This window comes from Phoxinus phoxinus (genome assembly GCF_949152265.1).
Source record: "Phoxinus phoxinus genome assembly, chromosome: 19".
In the NCBI taxonomy this organism is placed as follows: Eukaryota; Metazoa; Chordata; class Actinopteri; order Cypriniformes; family Leuciscidae; genus Phoxinus; species Phoxinus phoxinus.
Window position 1 is genome coordinate 32019564 of NC_136894.1, and position 25036 is coordinate 32044599.

The window sequence follows — 25036 nt, forward strand, 5'->3', positions numbered from 1 at the left end:
TGCACAAAGCAGCCGATCCACTTTTCCATGTTGATAAGAGCATTAAAATGAGAAAAAAATAATGGAACAAAAAGAAATCAAGAGACATTTAGAATAGATAAAAATGTGTGATTAATCACGAGTTAACTATGACATTAATGCGATTAATCGCGATGAAATATTTTAATCGTTTGACAGCCCTAATATTCAGCTTTCAGATGACCTATACATCGCAATTAAAAAAAATTTACCCATGTGACTGGTTTTGTGGTCCAGGGTCACATATGACGTCACGCTTGTTTTAAAAAACATACTTTAACATATCAATATTCCCAACACTTTTTAAATAGCCCACTTAAAGTGTTTATTACATGCTTAAAAAGAATAAATAAATGTAAATGAACAAAAATTTGCGTTACATTTACAATCCCGCCGCTCTGCTCACCTCTATGGTGTAGGTCTGGTCGTGTGTGACGGTCTCTCCGCTGCGCAGGGTCTTGGCGAGGGAAAACACTGTGTTCTGCTCTCCCGTCTGCTCGTCTCCCTCATCTCGACTCTGCTCTTCTCCCAGCCGCTCCTCTGCGTCCGACTCAGGCTTCTTTCTCTTCTTCTTCTGCTTCTTCTTACCATCGGATTGAGCTTTCCTCTGCCGGTACTCGGCCAGCTGCAAGAGACGAGACACAAACACACACTCATGAGCCACAACAACACACACACCAATCGCACAATTGTCCAAAGATCGGTAAAAAGACCCACGGTAACGCGACACAGTTTGGTGAAGTTGAGGCGAATCATGATTGTTGATCAACTCTGTCACCTTCCTGCGCTCTGTCATGGCAAATCCTCTGCTTTAACCGGATTAGCAGCACAGACGTGCATTAAGACGGACATCTGCTTCATCATATGCGGCCGCATACGGTGACATCTATCGGTTTATCATTCATGTGAAGCATAAATCATGTTCGGGAAGGAGTGAGAGCTTGAGAACATAAACATGCACATCATGATCACATGAATCCTGTTGCTTGTGCTGGAAACGGGATCAGGACTTCCGGCGCTAAAGTTTGTGTGTTAATACCTGAGCGGCTCACCTGATAACCTTTACTGACCCAAATACTCAACGTGAAGATCCTGCGCAGCTTAATTCTCGAATTAAGACAGAATAGTTACTTTCCTAATGTCTCTGATTTTACTGTGAATTACTTTTTTTGCATTTCACAGATGCATTTATCCAACGGTCGACATGCATTCCCCAGGAATCAAATTCATGACTTTGGCGTAGCTAGCACCATATTTTACTGTTTGAGCTCCAGGAACAATCAATCCCTCTTATTTTTCAACCTCGTTCCAGACCAAATTTTTAATCAATTCCCAAAAGAAAAAGATCAGGTGCCTCCCAACATTTTTTCCTCTTTAAAGAGCCCATATTCTGCCTTTCACAAAGTCATGATGTTTTCAGGCTCGACTAGAACATGTTCTCCTGCTTGAATGTTGATTATTCTCCTCATATTCTCCATTGTTGCGGCTCCTCTCTTCCCAGTCTGTCAGTAACGCTTTGTTTACTTCCTGTCTCTATGAAGCCCCTCCTTCTGAAAAGCACACTGTGCTCTGATTGGTCGGCTGGATCAGTGTGTTGTGATTGGTCGAGCGCTTCGAGTGTGTTTGGGAAATGTCCCGCCCCTAATTACCATAACCGCCAGTTTAACACACTACTAACTCACTCAACCAGGCTCCGCCCCTTTATTCTGCGTATTAATTATTATAACGAGGAATATTGTGACGTGTTCGTTCCCGGGAGAAACTCGAGACTACAGTGGAGGCGTTTCAGGAGTTCAGAAACACTGACACTGATATAGAGAAGAACTGCAGCTCTCTCATGATCACACAGCAACACACACACTGAAGAAAGATGGAGATAAAGCACACCATTAAATAACGTCTTATATTCAGAACTACAGCACACTACAGAAGTAAAACCAGTCACATGTTCATATAGTTTAACACACGGATAATCAGAACAACTGACAGAGACAGAATAACGGCGTCTGTGACCGAACACATGAACACACACCGTACATCACAAAACCAGCAGCTGGGAGAGAAAGCAGTGGCCACCTGTCTGCACACACACACACACACACACACACACACACACACACACACAAACACACACACACACCTGTCTGCAGAAAGAGACAGAGACAAACACACACACACACACCTGTCTTCAGAGAGAGACAAACACACAGCTGTCTGCAGACACACACACACACACACACACCTGTCTTCAGAGAGAGACAAACACACAGCTGTCTGCAGACACACACACACACACACACACACACACCCGTCTGCACGCACACACACACTCACACACAGCTGTTTTGCGAGAGCAACAACACGTCTCACTATTTTCACCAGAGACTCACACAAGTTCATGTGGGATTTACTTCACAAAGATCTTTCAGTTTCTGTGAAGACTAAATAACATTAATATAATGAACTGATTAAATGCATCAGAGATGTGGTAATCAATATATATATAATGAAATGACAGTATAAATAGCCTCATTAAATAAATAAAAATATATACACCATAAACAAAAAGCTAATATGCATAAAGCAAATCATTATATCATAAAAATAAACACATCATGTAATATTGAATCAATTAACATAAGCATAATTGGGACATAACTACAAATATATAATTATGTGAAATTTGTAAATTATGTAAAAAATAAGAGTGACCTGAAATACGACATTATGTAAATTGTATTGCACTTTTATTTAGTTATTTATTTGCATATACTATGAAATATGTAATAATTAAATGACATGAATTGATCGTAGTGGGTTAAATTCCTCCATAAGTTTATGAATAAAGTTATGCTGTTTTTAGCACACAACAACACACTTATCAACTTGAGATGATGCACTGGCATCCACTGATAACTCACTCATAAATTAATTGCCATAATTTGTTATAGTTCCATAAAGTGCTTAAACCACCCCTCGCCTCTATAATAGCTGAACATCTCGGTCCGGATCAGAACGCCAGGAGCGCTTTGACATTTTACCCAGAACCCCCCTCTCAAACACTCAAGAACATGAGTGAGAAACACATTTCACATTTCCCAGAAAACCTCTTAACGCCCGAGCCGAAATACAGCCGATTAAAAAAAAGAAAAAGAAAAAAAAGTCTCTTTTGCTGTTACCATGGCGACGGCTCAGGAATCCGACGTGCGGCTTTTACATTATTTATGTAAACAAGCAAAAAGAGCGGTCGCACTAATGTACGTCCATTACAGTAAATGAACACTAATGAGTGGAGAGGGAGAGTGTGAACACACACACACACACACACACACACACTCCTGATCGCGGTGTCCAATAAGAGCTGATCCCGGATCAGAGGCGTCCCGCGGGATCAGAGCCAGTGTCTGGGATACAGCAAAGACTCCTGGGAAAGTTCAGCCGGAGAAACAACACGGCTCCACAGAGGCCAGCGGCTGTAACAACATCGACGAGAACTCCTCGTCTCTCAGACAACATGCAGATTACACACACACACACACACACACACGCACACACGCGCACACACACACACACACACACACACACACGCAGAGGAGAAACAACACTCTCACGCTACATATGCTGTGATGTTGATGTGTAAAACATTATCGTGATTATAACGGTAAAAAAAATGCTAGGGTGAACAACTGTTAATAGGCTAATAAAAAGTGTCCGTACTGTATACGCTGACTCACTGATAGATCTAACTGTACTTTTAATATAATTTTACAGTAAAGTACCGTTAAATTTACAGTGTTTGGAAGTGAAAAAGAACAAATTGTATTATTTACAGTGAAAACCGTAAATTAACATTCCCACAATTCCCTGCGGGACACTTCACATTTGATGTATTTTTGTTGAAATAATTGAGTTTCTTCATAGTTTTTCCTAATCAGTTATGCACATTAGTGTTTATGTTACATTTAATGTTGTTAAATTAATGTTTATTGCATTTATAAAATGTCGTGTGTTTGTGTGAATGACACTGAATCTTCTATATATTAATATTATTAACTTTCTCAGTTTATGAAAAAGCAGCTTGTGATGAGCTTTGATGGATCATGTGACCCATCTCCACTGTGATTGGTGGTTGTCAGTGTATTACAATAGTACAGAAGCACTTCAATCAATCGGTAAATTAACATTATATCAGATAATGAAATGTTTTTTTTTTTTTACTGTAAATTTAAGTTAAGTTTGTTGATACTAGGGGTGCAACGATACACATATTCGTATTGAACCGTTCGTCGGACTATTTTTCCTGCCGACCAAAATATCGTTATTTCAAATGTAGGAGCGTTGCGCGTGGCAAGCGCGCTCATAATGTAAGAGGCACTGGTGCGAACACAACATTGCCCAACATCAAATGGCAAACGTTATGCAAGCGGAGCGAAACTGAGCTGCTCGTTATTGTGTGGTTGACGGACCGTTTATCAGTGTTTGGACCAATGCAGCGCAAGCCGACCTTGATCAAGCAGCACTGTTACTAACACAGCTAAAGAAAGCATTTGATTCGCCACTGAAGCAATAACATCGCTGCGAGATCTAGTGAGAAACATTCACATTTCTCTGTTATTAGCGGATCAAACAGCGCTGACGTGGAAACCAGGAGACACGTTGAGCCATGAATTAACTATTCAGTGTCCAGATCTGCAACATTCACCATGATTTACTGTAGTAACTAGGGATGCAAACGATTAATCGACGATCGATTAATTGTCGATAATACATTAATCGATCAAACTTATCGATCATCGATTAAGCAGGATCATGCGCGTGCGTGCTGCTCAACCGCGAAACACAAGTGAGCGCGCCGGAGTTATGTTTGGGACTATTTTACACCTTCATCATGACTATAAGTTTTCGTGTGCATTCGCAGCCTTTTGTTTTGTGCAAATGCAAGTTGTAATAGTTTATTATGTGTACGCCTATCTATATCTGATTTATCTCATATTGGATGCATTTGGTTAAGAATTGTTGAAGCGTGATCTTTAGCGCGCGCAGCTCAAACGGCAATGCACGACTAATAATGACTATTAATTTGGGACTGTCATATTACATAACATTATAAAGAGAACAATAGTGTAATAAATAGTCACATTGTAGGGGTGCACCGAAATTTCGGTCGCCGAAAATTTCGGCCGAAAATGGCATTATCGGTTTCGGGCCGAAATAAAAAAGCCAGCCGAAAATGTCAACCGCGCCCCTACCATTCGCGCGCCAGCGCTTGGGTTTCACTCACGGTCGAGCTGTCACTCGTCAACCACCCCACCCCTCCCCTCCCCTCCGTGCTCAAGCAGGTTTCACTCACGGTCGAGCTGTTTGCACACGTCTGCAAAGATTAAGCATGTCAGCGGTATGGAAGTATTTTAAAGTTTCAGATGAGGACAACCAGCGCCGCCGCTCCCACCACGCGCATGAGCTGAGAGGGCACCAAAAAATACTAGCGTAATGAAAAATCAATAATTATAATGCCGATATTATTTCAGTATAGAAATACAGACATCCCAAGTCCGGGAGTCTCCCGCATATTGATAGCGGCTCACTGATGCCCGCGAATTAGTTAAAATCTCCGGAATCTAGAGCGAGCGCGCCCGCGAGACAGAGACTGTGCTACAAACCGTGTAGCGGGGAGAGGGAGAGAGAGCAAGAGACCGCGCGCGTGTGCCTCATGAAGCACATGCAATATAAAATATATATAATATATAAAATATTTTAGGTTTTGTTATGTAACTGTTAGTGGTAATAAAAGTTTGATTATTCTATTGGTTTGTGATTTTTCATTTCAGATCCATTAAAAAATTAAGCAATATAAATAAATATATATTAAAGTTTTTAAAAGAAGCCATTTTCGGTATCGGTTTCGGTTTTCGGCCAAGTGCATCCTAAATTTTCGGTATCGGTTTCGGCCCAGAATTTTCATTTCGGTGCATCACTATCACATTGTGTATATAATAAAATAATACAAATAATTAGGCCTGTCGCGATAGTCGATAAATCGATTAATCGCACGATAAAAAAAATGACCTCGATAATTTTTCTAGCCGCGATAATTTAATTTGCATAGCCTACTTGTTTTTTATCCGCGACTGAATGACAACTCTCGTTTCCTTAGCGTAGGAGAAGTGAACCCTCTTGTCAGTTGCATTGTCTTTTGTGTGGGGAGGCGGCGCTTGTCAGTCACATGGACTTTGTGTGGGAAGGCGGGAGTGCTTGAGGTGACTGCCGAGAAGAGCGAAAAGACGAGACGGTTTCAAAGCCAAACGCGACAGCTGCAGTGTGGGAGCACTTCGGATTTAAACCGAATGACCGTGGTGAACCACTTAACCTGAGCGAGCCGGTATGTCGCATTTGTTGTAAAACAGTATCGACTAAAACCCAGTGTTGTGCATGAACGCATTCAATGAACGACGTTCATATTTTTGCCGAACGCTGAACTGAACGAATCACTTTTCATACAAACAATGAACGTGAACGAGAGATTTTTCGAGAGAACTCATCTGATTTTTTGTACATAGCATAGCCTATTTGTTAGGATTTTAGTAGCCTATCATAATGATTAGGCTAATAAATGCACGCACAATTATCCGTGAACTTGATTTTTGAACAAATGCCTTTCAACTTGTGTGTTTAAAATTCAGAATTAAATTAATGTGCAGAAATTTGTACAAATAGAGAGTAGGCTATGTAGGCCTACTACTGTTGTAGCCATTAAAAAAAAAGCGCGTTTCATATTTGTTAAAATATTATAATGTTATTTTATTTTTCCATTTATGTTGATTTATGAAAAGTGAACAGCACGACCGAGTAAGATAGGATGCGCAATATGAGACACATGGAGCGGGTCAGACATGATTTTGACCGTTGAAGTTGTTATAGAAAGCCTTTCTTTAAAGTGAATTTCGTTTTTTATAAAGTGAATTTCGTTTTGTATAAATTGTATCTTAATTTTAATAAATTTTTCATCAACCAATTGCCTGTATTTAATGAATAGGCCGACGAAACAAATGTAACGGAGGCGCCCGCGCGCTATTGCACGTGAACTAGAGCACATCCTAACTTAACGAAACTCAGTGTATGCCTCACACAGACATGACAAATACACCAAATACACAAAGCTTGAAATGTCTTTAAACGAAATAATTCAAAAAGAAAAAGGCTACTCTCTGATTATGTAATCCATTATTAGGCTTATTTATGTGCATTTCTCTCTATAAGCGCGTTCACACGGAGATGGCGATCGTCAACTTCATCTTTGCAGCCGAGTCGACACTTTTAGAGAAAACACTTGTTTATTAATAAAAATCAATACGCGCGTCACCGGATTTACAGATGCACGCACACATATTATTTCGAAATAACGAGATATTGTGTTGAAATAACATTATTATTAATAATAGCCTACATCTTTGTTAAAAGAATTTAACAAATGAACGTAAACTAGTTCATTTTTAGATATGTGAACTTAGTTTATAAAAATAAAAAAAAGAACTATGAACATGAACTAGTTCATTATCATCTGTGTGTGAACTGAACTTTGAGCTAGTTCTTTTTAAGTATGAACTGGCACAACACTGCCAGTAACACAGTAAACATGCACATGCACCTGCACATAGATGAAAATGGTCTCAGATCGACGATATTATCGTTTATCACGATAATTTCTTGGACAATTTATCGTCCAGCAAAATTTGTTATCGTGACAGGCCTACAAATAATAATAAATAATCACATTGTGAAGTATTTGGGTTTAGTTGCCGTGTTCCAGGAAGAGCGCGTCCACAACATGAGTCATTCTGAATGGCACGTAACTCAAGTTCACTTGTGCATTCACGTCATTTTGTGCAGATATAATTTGTAATATCATGTTTATTTTGTATATATCGGACTAATCTCATATAGGTTGCGCTTCTTTGAGTTAAATAACGCGCTAGCAAAGTGCTCAACGGTTCATTCACGCACGCCGCTCAAGTAGCAATGCATGACTAATAATGGGACTGTCATATTTCATAACATCAGAACACTATTTTATTAAATCGTTGTGAATTCATTGGGTTTAGTTGCCGTTTTCAGTGCGTTTCAGTGCACGTCTAACGTTACAACACACTGCAAGCACGCATCTGAGGCGGCGTTGGTGACACGTTGTATTATTAGTCGTTATATTTGATTATTAAATAATTAATTTAATTATCATTCACATCGAAACATTTTACAATCCTACTAGCCTTTTATTTGGATTAAAAGCCACTCTCATTCATTTGGTGAGTAACATAGCGTTTTTAACAAACCCTGTCATGCTGTTGGCCATATGCACTGCATCAGACGCATAATTGATCGTTAATTTAAATTACGATCGATCATGGGAATTTGTGAAAATTGACATCCCTTCAGTTCTATATTTGAAGTTTCCAGGTCTAGTAATCTTACTGTTACCTTTCTCAGACCAAGCATCAATAAGTGCTGCTAATGTTTCAAGTTTTTCAAGTAGTTTACCAGATAGATTATTATGTAGACTTAATATAGTTTAGGCTAAGCCTACCCATATAGATTTTTATTTAACATTTATTTTATGTTGCTTAATGTTTGCAACAGGTGAGCCAGTGCACAATTATTTTTTATGTATTTTAATTTTCTGTGCATAATTTATTTTGTTAAACTACATAAATGCCATTCTGTACCGTATCCCAACTGTTACAATAAAACATCATTTGAGCAATATAACATGCATTTTTGTTCAGTATATAAGCAATATTTTGCTTTTTATGTTAAAGACACTGTTGATACCGTGAGAAATGTACATTCTCAGGAAAATAGCCGCTTATCAGTTAATCGATCGATAAGGTCAATCAACTAATGATTAATGAATTAATCGATAATTTGCATCCCTAGTAGTAACACTCACTGTAACCATGGAAGTGTGGCAGGAATAGTAACGTTAGGCTATAATGCTTTTAAGTAACATTACGTCGGAGCTCTAATAAACCTGTTTATAACTACTACAATATAACATAGAATTTTGTCCAAGGAGCTGTTTTGTTTAATATGCTCCTAAGAAAAGTCAAGTATAGCTCCATCATTGCTCAAAGTTAAAAAAATATCATACTTTATGACGTTAGTTTTAATAAAAATATAATTGAAAAAATAAAATCAAGGAAATTTCTGCCATTTCTTCCTTTTTGCTGTATCGAAAACTTACCGAACCGTGACACAAGTGTATCGTATCGAACTAACCGTGAATTTTGAGAACCGTTAACACCCCTAGTTGCTACCGTATTTTTTACGGTACATTTCTGGCAACCACAGCTGCCCGTTTTTTACTGTAAATTTAACGGATTTTTTTTTTTTTTTTTTTAAGTGTAGTTTTAAAAAAACACAAAAAAAACATCCACACTTCATCCAAGGCCTGATATGACCATCTAAACACTTTACAATAAGGTCTAATTTGTTAACATTGATTTATTAACATTAATGTAAGTTAAAAAAAATAAAACAGTTGTTCATGTTAGTTCACTGTGCATTAACTAATGTTAACACACATTTTGTTTTTTAAAAATGTATTAATAAATGCATTAGAAGTATTGTTCTTATTACCTCTAGTTCTATTATTGACCTAATCAGACTGATAACAGTTGTAGAAACTGCACATGTGAGTCTGGCGTTCTCAGAGTGAAACCCGAGACGGCAACAGCAGGAGCCGGAAGCCAAGCAATCGCACAGCTTGAAATTACATTTAATTTGTTTTTCCCCACAAAGGCTGGCATTAATCTCTGGGTTATCTAACCGGCGTCTCCTGCCGACACACACTTGGCCTCTGGAGACGTGGGTCTGTCTCTCCAGCGGTCGGGTCCGCGGCGCTGCGCTCCTCAGACCGACACCGTTTTCACTCAGCAGAGACACATTCACCTGATCAAAAATTACCTTTTTAATGTTACAAAAGATTCTACTTCAAATAAATGCTGTTCTTTACAACTTTCTATTCATCAAAGAATCCTGAGAAATACAATGCATCAATTTTCACACGGTTTCAACACTGATGATGATCATAAATGTGTCTTGAGCATCAGATCCTCATATTACACTGATCTCTGGAGGATCATGTGACACTGAAGACTGGAGTAATGACTGGAGTTGATCACAGGAGTAAATTACACTTTACTAGATATTCACAGAGAGAACTGATGATCTAAATTATAATAATATTTCACAATTTTTTCTGTATTTGATCAAATAAATGCAGTCATGAGCAGAAGAGACTCTTTCAAAAGCATTACAATTATTACTTTTGAATGTTAAATAATAAATGTTGTCAGCGGATCAAACACAGATTCTTCGAGGTGAAAGTTCACGCTCTGTGATGCTCAAATTATATATGTGTTATAATATGGACCAAACAATTACTGACAACAGTTAATGCGGATCAGAACAAGGTCACGCAAACATGTGCGCGGCTGTTAATTAAGATCATGATCGCGGAGTGTGTAGGACGTGTTTAATTATGCAGCCGCTACAGTTTTATTATAATATCTCTTGAGTGACACTTTTATTGGCCAAGCCAATTATCCTAGAATTATCCCTCTTGTTATCTAGAGCTTTTAGCCAGCAATCACAACACACACGCATGCATGCACACACACACACGCATACACACACATGCACACACACACACATGCACACACACACACACACACGCATACACACACAAACAGACTCTCACACACATGCATACACACACACACACACACAAACAAACAGACTCACACACATGCACGCACACACACACACACACACACACACACACACACAAACAGACTCACACACAAACAGACTCACACACATGCACACACACACAAACAGACACACACACACACACAAAAAACACTCACTCACACACACTCTTACACAGACTCACACACATGCATACACACACACAAACAGACTCACACACACACAAACAGACACACACTCACACAAACAAACAAACAGAGACACACACACACACTCACGGAAACAAACAAACAGACACACACACAGACTCACACAAAAAACACTCAGACACACAAACTCTTACACAGACTCACACACACGCACACTCTCTCTCACTCACACAAAAAAAAACTCACACACACACAAACTCTCACACACAAAAACTCTCACTCTCACACACACACACACAAAGTCAGTCAGTCACTCTCTCTCTCTCTCTCTCTCTCTCACACACATACACACTCTCTCTCTCTCTCTCTCTCTCTCTCTCTCACACACACACACACACACACACACACACACACACACACACACTCACTCACTAAAGCGCTCAGATCAGGGTACAGAAACACGCTGGGCTGGAACTATTGATTCTGCATAATGGAGCAGATCTGGAGTTAAGCAGCAACTGGACACACACTCACGGCCATAGATATTATATAGAGACTAGATGCCCTATTGGCCGCTGGGCACCGAGAAATACGGCCGCCATCTTAAACCGGTCGTACTCCTAGTTTCGTTGCTTAGCAGCAGTTAGATTCCAGAGCACTGTGGAGCATTTTCCTGTTCTAATCGGCGGACCATCGCAATATAGGGCCCGGGATTACTTTTCACAAGTAATTTTTAACATTACCGTACTTTTGGTTGTATTTTGTGAATAGAATATTACCAGATAATTGAGAAGGAGCAAGGATCTTTGATATTACTGTACTGAAATCGTAGCCAGCTAACGTTAGCTTGGCTATGTTTACTGCATCACTCGGCATGGAGAGGTGGGGTAAAGTAATAATTACAAGAGCTTCTCGGTTATCAGATACAAGCATTCAACGGCCCTGTAGTATAAGCATATATAAATATAGGTTATTTGTGTTTGCGCACGTGATATCAGGAAGCAATCTATGTAAGTTTATAACTTTAACTTACCTGTGTAACGTTAACTTTAATACACACAGACGGGCGATGCGCAAATCGAGTGTGTGTGAGTGTGAGAGAGAGAGTAAGTGTATGTGTGTGTGTGTGTGTCACATCATTATTGTTTCTTCAACTTATTAAAATATCTTACTTTACTGCAACTCTGTTTCTGCTTCTTTATCATATTTATAGTGTGTGATTTATAAAATACCTTATATCCTACATCACATATTTTGATTTTGGACGTCTGGTCACTTTATATCTGATATCAGAATATTATATTACTGTTAAGCCTACTATGAATATTAAAATATGCCGAACCATGTGTCCTGTATCATAGCTACATTAATGACATTTGCAGAAAAAAACCCCGCGTGAAAATCAGTTGGGTCTTTAGTGAGTTATGATTAATTAAATGCGCTGACAGCTTATTGCACCGGCCATACAGATTACACTGAGTGGAGCGGGTGACCGGTTTAAGATGGCGGCCCCACGGCTCGACCGCGCTAATAGGCAGTAGCGGTCGATAGGGCGTCTATCTATATGATGTCTATGCTCACGGCTGCAGACGTGCCTCGGCTCGGTCTCATCTAATGCACAGGTTTAACACATGGCCAATTAAAAGCCCTAAACTGTTTAGATGTGGGTCAGATCACAGATATCAGGCATCAGGTTTAGAACTGTAGTTTTGTAGTTTCATGCATTCGCATCGAGATAAAATAATTTCCTACGCTATGATTTGCACCATTGCTAGTCTTAGCATCATATTCACAACCGCAGCGTTTGTGTTTAGCGTCGAGACCGCGAGACTGTCCTCCAGTCGTGATCCCGAGAGCCGCTGCTAATGACACTGGCATGAAACCGCGAGCGCTAACAGCTGATGAACGCCAACTGCAGAAACACACACAGCAGATCCAGTGTTACTGTGCGGCAGGGGTCAGGGGTCATGCGCGGAGTGTGAGAGAGTGAGTGAGTGAGTGAGAGAGTGAGAGTGTGTGTGTGTGTGTGTGTGTGTGTGTGTGTGTGTGTGTGTGTGTGTGTGTGTGTGTGTGTGTGTGTGTGTGTGTGTGTGTGTGTGTGTGTGTGTGTGTGTGTGTGTGTGTGTCATTTGGCACTCACATTGAACAATGTTTACAAAGAGTAATCGTTTTGTTCACGTTTTTTTGATTATCGCTGTTGTAATGTATTATTTGGGAAGCCAGCAAGTGAGTTTAACTGGCAGAGTAGCCGCAGGTCGAAGAACGAGTCAATAGTTCGCTTGCTCGTTGCTCAGACGCACATAGCAGATTGTGATATTTGTCTCCGTCTCCTTCCCACAGACGTTTAAACGTGCGCTTGATTATCTCTAGGGCCCTCCCACTTACAGTGGCCATTCCCTATTCTTCTCACTCATTGGCCTGCCACACATTCCGGATTCATTGATAAGCCCCTTCCACGTTTAACGTGTAAAAAAAAAAAGGGACAAATTTACTGGTCGCACACTCTCAAATTTACTGGTCGCAGTCTGGAGCCCTGGTACCTGAATAATAGTGTTAGACTTTGTTACTCAGTTTTCATCTCTGCTTGTAATGTGTGTATTTGTTCTTAGTTTATTACTGTTCACTTGTGTTTAATAATGTTTGAACTTTATCAGTTTGGCTAGTAGTTTTTAATGTGCTATCGAATAACTTAAAGTGAGCTTTCAGTAATAAATGAAAAGCAAAGTTAGGATAAATTTTTTTATTTTTATTCTGACCAGAAAAATTATCCAATCCATGGCTCAAAAAATGTCATTGATCCGCTGCACCACTAATGACAAATCTATTGCACTGAATGCATGTCAAGCTAAGGAGAGATGGGTCATGTGACCGAGCAACTCTACAATCCCGCTGTCTGAGACGTCCACAGCGCTATTACACACGATCCGTCTGCAATTAATTACTTTTGCTCCAAAGCAGCACAATTTTAAGAAACGTGTTTTTCTGCTTTTGTTTGCATTCACTCCGAATGTTTACAAAAGAAAATATGAATCATCTCTTTCCATCACAGACGTCTTTATTCAGCGGCTCTTGACATTTACAAAGTGAATGTTGTGCCTGTCGGTCTGCGGCACTAATCGACTGGTGAGGAGAGTGTGAGAAGCGAACGCCGGTGTCAAGATGACATTTCAGTGGATTCAGGAATAATAGCTCAAATGAACTCAGGAGTAAACAATGCATGAAATAAGTGATTATCTTCTTCAAAAATGATTCATATTCACAGTATTGAAGGTGTAAAATGGTAAAATTAAAGTGTCTATTTAAAATTATTCACAGTCTTCTGTTGCTCAAATTCAGTCCAAATTAGTGCCGTGCAAAGATTGATCAAATCCAAAATAAAAGTTTGTGTTCACATAATATATGTGTGTGTACTGTGTAGAATTATTTTGTGTATATATATATATATATATAATAGGTGTGTAACGATATTCAAACCAAACTGAAAAACCGCGATACACCACCTACGGTTCGAACCGCGATACTCTCATTTCGAACCGAAAGCGCCGCGCCCCCTACTGCCCCGCCCAGCTCTCACTTTACCTTATGTCACAAAACAATTTTTTCTGACATTTGATTAAATAGTAATTAGTAGCCTACACTTGTAACAACTAATGAAAGCTGTATTTTTACTAAATATACATTTCCAAGTGCATGTCACGTTATATTTGGTGATCGATCACGCTTGGCAGTTAGACTGCAGTGTTTCCCACACATAGACTAATTCGTGGGCGGTGCGCCACAGAATCAACACCGTCCGCTGCATATTACGTTTTTTGGCGGCTGCCAAAGCGATTTTTTATCCCGCCAAAGGCTTATTTGATCGGTGAGTGATGTAGATTGAGTGAACAGACTGCTGCGCTTGTGACAGGGCGCATGTTACTGAAAGAACGAGCAGAGAGAGAGAGAGAGCTCGGCCGCGCGCGCACACTCTCACCTTCTTAACTGTCTTGCACTCCCTCCCTCGCGCATATTAATCAAAATCTTGAATTGACACGATGGTAATGTCTGATAAACAACCTGCTGGTTTTGGGGTGTTTTGCATAATTGGTTATTCCAGAAAAAAAAAATAGTTCTTGCCACCTCATAGTTACCGGTAGTTTCATTTCTACAAATGGTGCAAACTCTGCTAGATTATAGAAAGATTCCCATTCCTCTGCCATTCTGTGATCGGCAGATCATGATTTTGGTGATCGGTAATTGGTGATCGGCCCCAAAAATGCTGATCGGAGCATCTCTAAAACCAAGTAAACACAACAGAAGTTGACCACTGTGCTTTACATAACTAAAGAAACAGGAAACATGAAAAGAAGAGCAAAATATGAATTAAACAATATAGTTAAACCCTCATTAAAAATTTAGAAAAATGCCGGTCCAAGAGATATAACTTTAGTTTGAGTTTAAACTCATATAAAGAGGTATGAATATATGTATTTATATATGAAAAAATTATTATACACAATGTTATTTTGGAAGTGATTAATCTTTGCCCAGGCCTAGTCCTAACTCTACATCTCTCCCTCACACACACACACACACACACACACACACACACACACACACACACACACACACACACAGGAGGATCGAGGTGTGTGTGACGGCGTGTGTTTGCGCTCTGCAGGACATCATGTAAACCTGTCAGGGGGAATTAGACACACGAGCCTCTAGAGGTCGACACTAGTGACCTCGTCCACATATGTTCCCTTCACAGGGAGCGCAGAGAGAGGTCACGACCTCACCCGTCCCTCAGACTCGGGTATATTTAGACTCGCACACAGAGAGGAGTCGGCTCTGTTTCTGAGGTAGCGCGGCTCTGCTATCACGGCCGGCGTGTGGAGACACAGCGATGCGAGGACACGCTAGAGCTCGATCGTTACGGGTTCATCCACACACACTGATACGACACCTAGAAGCAAGGAAGTAAATCACTGATATAATGCAATTTGAAAAACACTAATCCAAATGTGTTAAAAAACTTATTTTTCTCTGGTTTGGCCTTCCGTCAAAGTTTTTTGCAGATGTTTTTCAAACTGTGCATAAATTAGAAAATGTTGTTTTTGCGTTGTAGTGTGTGGACTGTGAAAACAGAGATGATACATGTTTATTTAGTCATGTGACTCATACTGTACCTATAAGGTCCTATGATTTCCAGAATACAGTCATAAAAACGGAATCTTATTTATGATTTCGATTAATTAGACATGCTTTTTTGATTGCTAACTTTACTTTAACCACACACTCACTCTCTTTCACTCACACACACACACAAACTCTCACACACACACACACTCTCTCTCTCTCTCTCTCTCTCTCTCTCTCACACACACACACACACACTTTCTCTCTCTTACACACACACACACTCACATGCGCACACACACACTCTCTCTCTCTCTCTCACACACACACACACACACACACTCTCTCTCTCTCTCACACACACACAAACAAACACTCTCTCACATGCGCGCGCACACACACACACTCTCTCACATGCGCACACAGACTCACTCTCTCTCTCTCTCACACACACACTCTTTATCTCTTACACACACACACACACACACACACACACACACACACACTCACATGCATGCACACACACACTCTCTCTCTCTCTTACACACACACACAAACAAACAAACACTCTCACATGCGCGCGCACACACACACTCACTCAAACTTTCTCTCTCTTACACACACACACACACACAGACACACACACACACACACACACTCTCTCTCACATGCGCGCACACACACACACAGACACTCTCTCACATGCGCACACAGACACACAACACTCTCTCTCTCTCACACACAACACACACACACTCTCTATCTCTTACACACAAACACTCTCTCTTACACACACACACACACACTCTCACATGCATGCATACACACTAGTGTTGGGCGATATGCTCCATTTTCATATCGTCCTATCGTCAGCCTGTGAGATCGGCGATACACGATATTATCGTGAGGGGGCGGGGCTTACTTATTTGATTATTAACTTGCTTTTTTACTTTACTAATTTGCTTGTTTTATTACTTCGTTTTATATATGAGAATCTTTTTCTATTTTGCTGGTAAAGGTGGAGTGTTTATTAATAGGCTAAATCTGGTTATTTCCCGGTATAGTGAGATAAAAAAAAAGATCAAATCATTTTTGTATCTGACTCAGAGTATTTCAAAATGTCAGCGGGAAATGTACGGACACACATCCTCTCATGCCGTCACAGACGCAGCATTCTGATAGGCTATTTCTGCAGGAGATTAGAACACGTTTTAATAATTTCTTGGATCAGGAAAGATCGCAGTTTGGGATTATGTCCTCCTACCAGTGCTCTCTCTGTCTGGATGCTCTTCACATATGCGCTCTTCAATAAGCGCAACAAACGCGGGTTAATGTGTTTTAAATGCCGGGAGAAATCAGAGTTAAGGGCAAACAGAGTCGATCGGTTTATACTAAAACTTCTGACTTGACTCCGATAAAGGAAAACAGTTAATGCGTTTATATGACCACATGGATTGTCAGTTTATTCAGCATAATCAGGTTAAGTATGTGCTTGTAAACGCGCTCATTCGCTGGCATCGGTCAACGCCACATTCTCCTCTCAGAGACGACGATGGATATAACGGTATAGCAACTATCTTAATTTACTGCCTTAATATTTCTCTTGTGGACCTACATGACAGTGAAAAAATTAGAAGAATATTTATTGTTAAACAAGTGTTTAAAGAGTTGTGCTGTGTTCGTGATCTAAAGACATGTTATTAGGCTGCCGGCTATTTTAGTGATATTATTATTATTATTAATATTTTGTAATCGTATTGTTTTTAGTGTTATTAATGTCATTAAATGTTTTGTTAACTAACAAATGTGTAACCATAATGTGCTATGGAAACAATAGGCCTACTGACGAACAACAATGCCGTTTTCATCTTGGATCAGTGTAAGAATGATGCGTCCGTTAAAACAAGCACTTGTGACAATTTGTGAATGGATCACCTTGCAATTCAATTTTAATGTGGATGTAGTTTTTTGTGTGTCTGTTTTTAAAAAAAAAAAAATCTTGGAGTCATCATACGCGTGTGATGGTGATGTCGCAAGTGTTAGGCTATGAGGTGATGTCGTTAAATTTAGGCAAGGCAAATTAATTGTAGTTCCTAATATTAATTTAATAACAATACTATTTTTATTATAATAATAAAAATAATTGAATACATTAATAAGAAAACGAGCCCATTATCGTATTGATATCGTCAAAGGCATCTGCCATCGGCAATATCACTGACTATCGTCGATACACGATACTATCGTCTATCGGCACAACCCTAATACACACACACACTCTATCTCTTACACACACACACACACAAACAAACAAACACTCTCTAACATGCGCGCACACACACACTCTCACATGCGCACAGACACTCTCTCTCTCACACACACACACACTCACATGCGCACACAGACTCTCTCTCTCTCTCTCTCTCTCACACACACACACACTCTCACATGCGCACACAGACTCACTCTCTCTCTCTCTCTCTCACACACACACACACACACACACTCACATGCGCACACAGACTCTCTCTCTCTCTCTCTCTCTCACACACACACACACACACACGCTCTCACATGCGTACACAGACTCTCTCTCTCTCTCTCTCTCTCTCTCACACACACACACTCTCACATGCGCACACAGACTCTCTCTCTCTCTCTCTCTCTCTCTCTCACACACACACACACACACACACTCACATGCGCACACAGACTCTCTCTCTCTCTCTCTCTCTCACACACACACACACACACGCTCTCACATGCGTACACAGACTCTCTCTCTCTCTCTCTCTCTCTCTCACACACACACACTCTCACATGCGCACACAGACTCTCTCTCTCTCTCTCTCTCTCTCACACACACACACACACACGCTCTCACATGCGTACACAGACTCTCTCTCTCTCTCTCTCTCTCTCTCACACACACACACACACACGCTCTCACATGCGTACACAGACTCTCTCTCTCTCTCTCTCTCTCTCACACACACACACTCTCACATGCGCACACAGACTCTCTCTCTCTCTCTCTCTCTCACACACACACACACACACACGCTCTCACATGCGCACACAGACTCTCTCTCTCTCTCTCTCTCTCACACACACACACTCTCACATGCGCACACAGACTCTCTCTCTCTCTCTCTCTCTCACACACACACACACACACACGCTCTCACATGCGTACACAGACTCTCTCTCTCTCTCTCTCTCTCTCTCTCACACACACACACTCTCACATGCGCACACAGACTCTCTCTCTCTCTCTCTCTCTCTCACACACACACACTCTCACATGCGCACAGACTCTCTCTCTCTCTCTCTCTCACACACACACACACACTCACATGCGCACACAGACTCTCTCTCTCTCTCTCTCTCTCTCTCTCACACACACACACACACACACACTCTCACATGCGCACACAGACTCTCTCTCTCTCTCTCTCACACACACACACACACACTCACATGCGCACACAGACTCTCTCTCTCTCTCTCTCTCTCACACACACACACTCTCTATCTCTTACACACAAACACTCCCTCTTACATACACAACCATGAAAACAGAGTCCAGAAGATATTGAATGAGAAAAATTAAAAATGTAATCGGAAAAAGAAAAAAAAGTATTTCATGTGTGGCTGCTGTGCTGTTCACTTTCACAGTATTGTTCAAGATAAATGTGACGTCATATTACATTCCTGCAAAAGACAACAGAAAGTGTACTCACAATTGCTGTCCTGCGTCAAAACAGATATTTAGCTAAAAAAATTAAAAAGATCCAATAGCGTGATAACATCATTATATCTGGTCTACTTCTCATTATGTTTAATGCATGCGCTGTGAGATGATTTTAGCGTTTTCCGATGTTTCAAGGCTAACAAGAAACTTCTGGATAATGCCTGAAAACACTAGTGCGGATGGAGTGCGTTTGGAAACGTAACCCTTAATCATAAGCCGGAGCTCTGTGTCCTGACACGCTCCAGCGGGTTATAGTGACCTGAAGATCTGTGCAATCACAGGCATGATGGGAGAGATCCGGTTTAGCAATCGCTAGAAAATCCAGTCTCACAAGCCCATCCACATGCTAGAGAAACAGCAGAGGAAGGCTTTATATTCCTCCTGTAACTGCAGTCATATCACAATGACTTCACCTGTTCATAGATAAACGAGAGCTCACTGCATGACAAAGCACATAAAACACTCAAAAACAGACAACACAAAAACTCATAAAGAGTTATGTGCTATCGGAGTTATCGTAAATGTGTGTTTCCTTGTTAAAATTTGAACATGAACGTATTCGTATTCTCAAGTCGTATTTACCACTGGGAAACTCAGAGATCATTTTGATACCAGAGTTTCCGAGTTGGGCGTGTCATAAAATTTAAACCATAAATCGGTTTTTTGTTTTTTTTCATAACAGCTACATCGCCTTGTCTTGTTATTAAAGTAGTGCATATTTACATTTATGAATAATCATTTAAAGCTAATTTTATACACAACCAAAAATAGCCTGTATTTGACCGAAACTCCAGCAAGCTGACTATCTAGATAGCGCAGTGAATGTTTATGGGTGTCAAAGAATGAGACACTAAATATCATTTAGGCTTTAATAAGATTTTCCCAGTAAATAGGCAAGAATATTCCTCCATGATGCCTGTTCTTTCTGACATCAGAGCACTTGAACAAGACGAACTCGTATTCACAACTTGGGAAGTGGGAAATTTCCGACAGCAGGTGAAGGTAGCATTACTCTACGGTAAAAAGGTAAAAGTGGTAAAGAAAATTAGGCAAATGTGATTTAAATCACAAGTGTCAGTTGTTTTCTGAGGTAAAATAGATGTAATGTTGAATACAAGGTAATGCGAGTTAAATCACAACTGTCAGTTGTTTTCTGAGGTAAAATAGAGGTAAATACGAGTTAAATGTGAGTTAAATTACAAGTGTCAGTTGTTTTCTGAAATAACAATGTGAGTTAACGTTAAATAACAAGTTCCAGTTGTTTTCTGAGGTAAATGATAGCAGTAAGGTAAAATAGAGGTAAATACGAGGTAAATGTGAGTAAAATCACAACTGTCAGTCGTTTTCTGAGGTAAAATAAAGGTAAATTTGAGTTAAATCACAACTGTCAGTTGTTTTTTGAGGTAAAATAGAGGTAAATGTGAGTTAAATCACAACTGTCAGTTGTTTTCTGAGGTAAAAAAGAGGTAAATTTGAGTTAAATCACAACTGTCAGTTGTTTTCTGAGGTAAAATAAAGGTACATTTGAGTTAAATCACAACTGTCAGTTGTTTTCTGAGGTAAAATAAAAGGTAAATTTGAGTTAAATCACAACTGTCAGTTGTTTTCTGGGGTAAAATAGAGGTAAATGTGAGTTAAATCACAAATGTCAGTTGTTTTCTGAGGTAAAATAGAGGTAAATGTGAGTTAAATCACAAATGTCAGTTGTTTTCTGAGGTAAAATATTGGTAAATACAAGTTAAATGTGAGTTAAATTACAAGTGTGAGTTGTTTTCTGAAATAACAATGTGAGTTAACGTTAAATAAGTTCCAGTTGTTTTCTGAGGTAAATGATAGCAGTAAGGTAAAATAGAGGTAAATACGAGGTAAATGTGAGTAAAATCACAACTGTCAGTTGTTATCAGAGGTAAAATAAAGGAAAATTTGAGTTAAATCACAACTGTCAGTTGTTTTTTGAGGTAAAATAGAGGTAAATGTGAGTTAAATCACAACTGTCAGTTGTTTTCTGAGGTAAAGTACATTTGAGTTAAATCATAACTGTCAGTTGTTTTCTGAGGTAAAATAAAAGGTAAATTTGAGTTAAATCACAACTGTCAGTTGTTTTTTGAGGTAAAATAGAGGTAAATGTGAGTTAAATCACAAATGTCAGTTGTTTTCTGAGGTAAAATATTGGTAAATACAAGTTAAATGTGAGTTAAATTACAAGTGTCAGTTGTTTTCTGAAATAACAATGTGAGTTAACGTTAAATAAGTTTCAGTTGTTTTCTGAGGTAAATGATAGCAGTAAGGTAATAGAGGTAAATACGAGGTAAATGTGAGTAAAATCACAACTGTCAGTTGTTATCTGAGGTAAAATCAAGGTAAATTTGAGTTAAATCACAACTGTCAGTTGTTTTTTGAGGTAAAATAGAGGTAAATGTGAGTTAAATCACAACTGTCAGTTGTTTTCTGAGGTAAAGTACATTTGAGTTAAATCATAACTGTCAGTTGTTTTCTGAGGTAAAATAAAAGGTAAATTTGAGTTAAATCACAACTGTCAGTTGTTTTTTGAGGTAAAATAGAGGTAAATGTGAGTTAAATCACAAATGTCAGTTGTTTTCTGAGGTAAAATATTGGTAAATACGAGTTAAATGTGAGTTAAATTACAAGTGTCAGTTGTTTTCTGAAATAACAATGTGAGTTAACGTTAAATAACAAGTTCCAGTTGTTTTCTAAGGTAAATGATAGCAGTAAGGTAAAATATAGGTAAATACGAGGTAAATGTGAGTAAAATCACAACTGTCAGTTGTTTTCTGAGGTAAAATATAGGTAAATGAGAGTTAAATCACAACTGTCAGTTGTTTTTTTAGGTGAAATAGAGGTAAATACAAGGTAAATGTGAGTAAAATCACAACTGTCAGTTGATTTCTGAGGTAAATGTGAGTTAAATCACAAGTGTCAGTTGTTTTCTGAGGTAAAAGAGGTAAATACAAGGTAAATATGAGTAAAATCACAACTGTCAGTTGTTTTCTGAGGTAAATGTGAGTTAAATCACAAGTGTCAGTTGTTTTCTGAGGTAAAATAGAGGTAAATACGAGGTAAATGTGAGAAAAATCACAACTGTCAGTTGTTTTCTGAGGTAAAATTTAGGTAAATGTGAGTTAAATCAGAAGTGTCAGTTATTTTCTGAGGTAAATGACAGCAGTGAGGTAAAATAGAGGTAAATTCGAGGTGATTATGTGAGTAAAATCACAGATGTCAGTGAGGTAAATGACATGACAGCTGTTGGCTGAATCTCAGAACTGAGGTAAACTACAGCAATGAGGTAAAGTTGAGGTAAATCTCAGACGAGAAGTATATTCTGAGGTAACCGGCAGCAGACAGGTAAGCATGAGGTAAATGTGTGGTTAATCTCACCTTGGCTTTGCCGGCCTGTAGTTTCCTCTGTCGCTCCTCGTCTTCCATCATCTCTGCGGTTCCTGCGGCTTAAACACGGACACACGCGCGTCATTAACGCGCCACACGCACACACACACTCGCCTAGCGCTGAACGCGGACCGCTGACATGTGTGTTTGCTTCGGCTCGGACGGCAAATCCTGTGGGGTTTCGGGTTTTCGCTGTGTTTTATTCGGGATTTGCTGTCACACTCACAGTCGCCGCCATGTTTCTCCACGTAAACACACGAGACTCGCAGCGCGCTGACGTCACCGCGCGCGCACACGCTGCTAAAGCCTGACACTGCAAATATCGCTGTACAAACAAACTGTCAATCGTGCAAATATAAATAATTGATGATTACATTGTATATTAGGCCTATCAACATTAGTGTATGCTCTTGCCGCACTGTACCTACTGTAGTAGCAAAAAGTGATTTGTTTTTAATGACACTGCCGTCAAAATATGAGGAAAATATTTTATATTGTTTAAATATTTTAAATATGAGGGAGTTACAAAACGCTAAACCTGGTTAAGGTATTTATCTGACAAAATTATTTGGCAAAAAATGCAAACTACAGTTATGGGTTTTATTTTATATGCCAAAAAATGCATAGCAAAACAGGGGAAAGCATACACTGACTATGACAACATAATCATAATTGTTTCTCTCCTGTTCATAATTTCAGCCAGGATAAAAATTATGCACAATTTGGCATGTTTATTGCATTATCATCATCATCATCACAATTTTCACAACTGTACACAAACTTTTACACATTTTTAATCATATTTGAATATTATTACAGTTTTTTTCGATTGCTAAACGACAGTGAGCACAACTGGAGCTACATGTGCAAAACTCTAACTACAGTCTGCACTACCAACAGTCTCCTGAGCTAAACAGTTCACATCTCCTGCAAAACTCACTCCAAGCAACACAACTCTTAACACACGGCTCAAAACAGGCTCAGTGCAGCCAAACACTATGCACAACCCTCACTGAGATAACACACACTGTCACTCAGAACACACTGAGAGTAAAAACACTAGCATCAAACACCAATACAGAAAATACAAACTTTTCATCTTTACAGTTTGAACAATTTCAGTGACTTCATACAAAGTAATATTTTCTTCAAAGAAAAGAGTGACATTCTTTCACATGATTTATTTACATTTTTAGAACATAACAATTCTTTAAGTTAAATGAAAAATAGCAGTTTGCTTCAATAGTCTGTAGTAATTTATGAAATTACAGTAATGAGGGAAAAAAAGGTAGAAACTAAAAGTACATGTAATTCAAACAAATAATTGAGGGGCTAATCCTGCTTCTCTCTAGCATCAGGCCACAGGTTTTCATCAACATCACATCAAATGTTCTCTCTTGCCATGCACCTGGAGAAGAACCTTCTGGAGTGCATTATCCATCCCTGTCCTCTGGACTCGTGTCCTCACATCCGGCACGCATGGCTTCCAAAAGAGACATTTGGTCATGTGGGTGGTGACCAAACACTTTCCACCTCCAGGCAGAGAAAAACTCCTCTATTGGGTTGAGGAAGGGTGAATATGCAGGCAGGTACAAAACCATAAATCTGCGACAATAGCATTTTCCTGCGCATCTGAAAATATTTTTCCTCTTCCTCGTGTTGGGGCCAGCCTTTGGGTCCTGTTGTATATTACAGTATATACAGTAATACAGTAAAACTATATATTACAGTCAAACTTACTGTAATATATATATCTGTGTAAATATTCTATAATTGCAAAACAAAATAAATTCCTGTAATGTTCTCATTTACTGTAAGGATGTAACTC

The 25036-nt window shown here is 39.4% G+C and overlaps 1 protein-coding gene across 5 annotated transcripts in view; it reads right to left on the reverse strand.

Moving 5' to 3' along the window:
* The window catches only part of akap9 (A kinase (PRKA) anchor protein 9), a 112785-nt gene extending 89246 nt beyond the window's left edge, over positions 1–23539 (reverse strand). For 4 of the 5 annotated variants that reach the window (XM_079591200.1, XM_079591201.1, XM_079591203.1 and 1 more), the window contains exons 1-2: positions 23200–23539; positions 425–643 (exon numbers count right to left, since the gene is read on the reverse strand). In XM_079591200.1, the coding sequence (XP_079447326.1) occupies positions 425–643; positions 23200–23250 (270 nt within the window). In that variant the 5' untranslated portion in view covers positions 23251–23539. The remainder of the gene's footprint in view (positions 1–424; positions 644–23199) is intronic. The other variant, XM_079591202.1, reaches the window with a different exon arrangement.
* Between the last annotated feature and the right edge of the window lie 1497 nt (positions 23540–25036).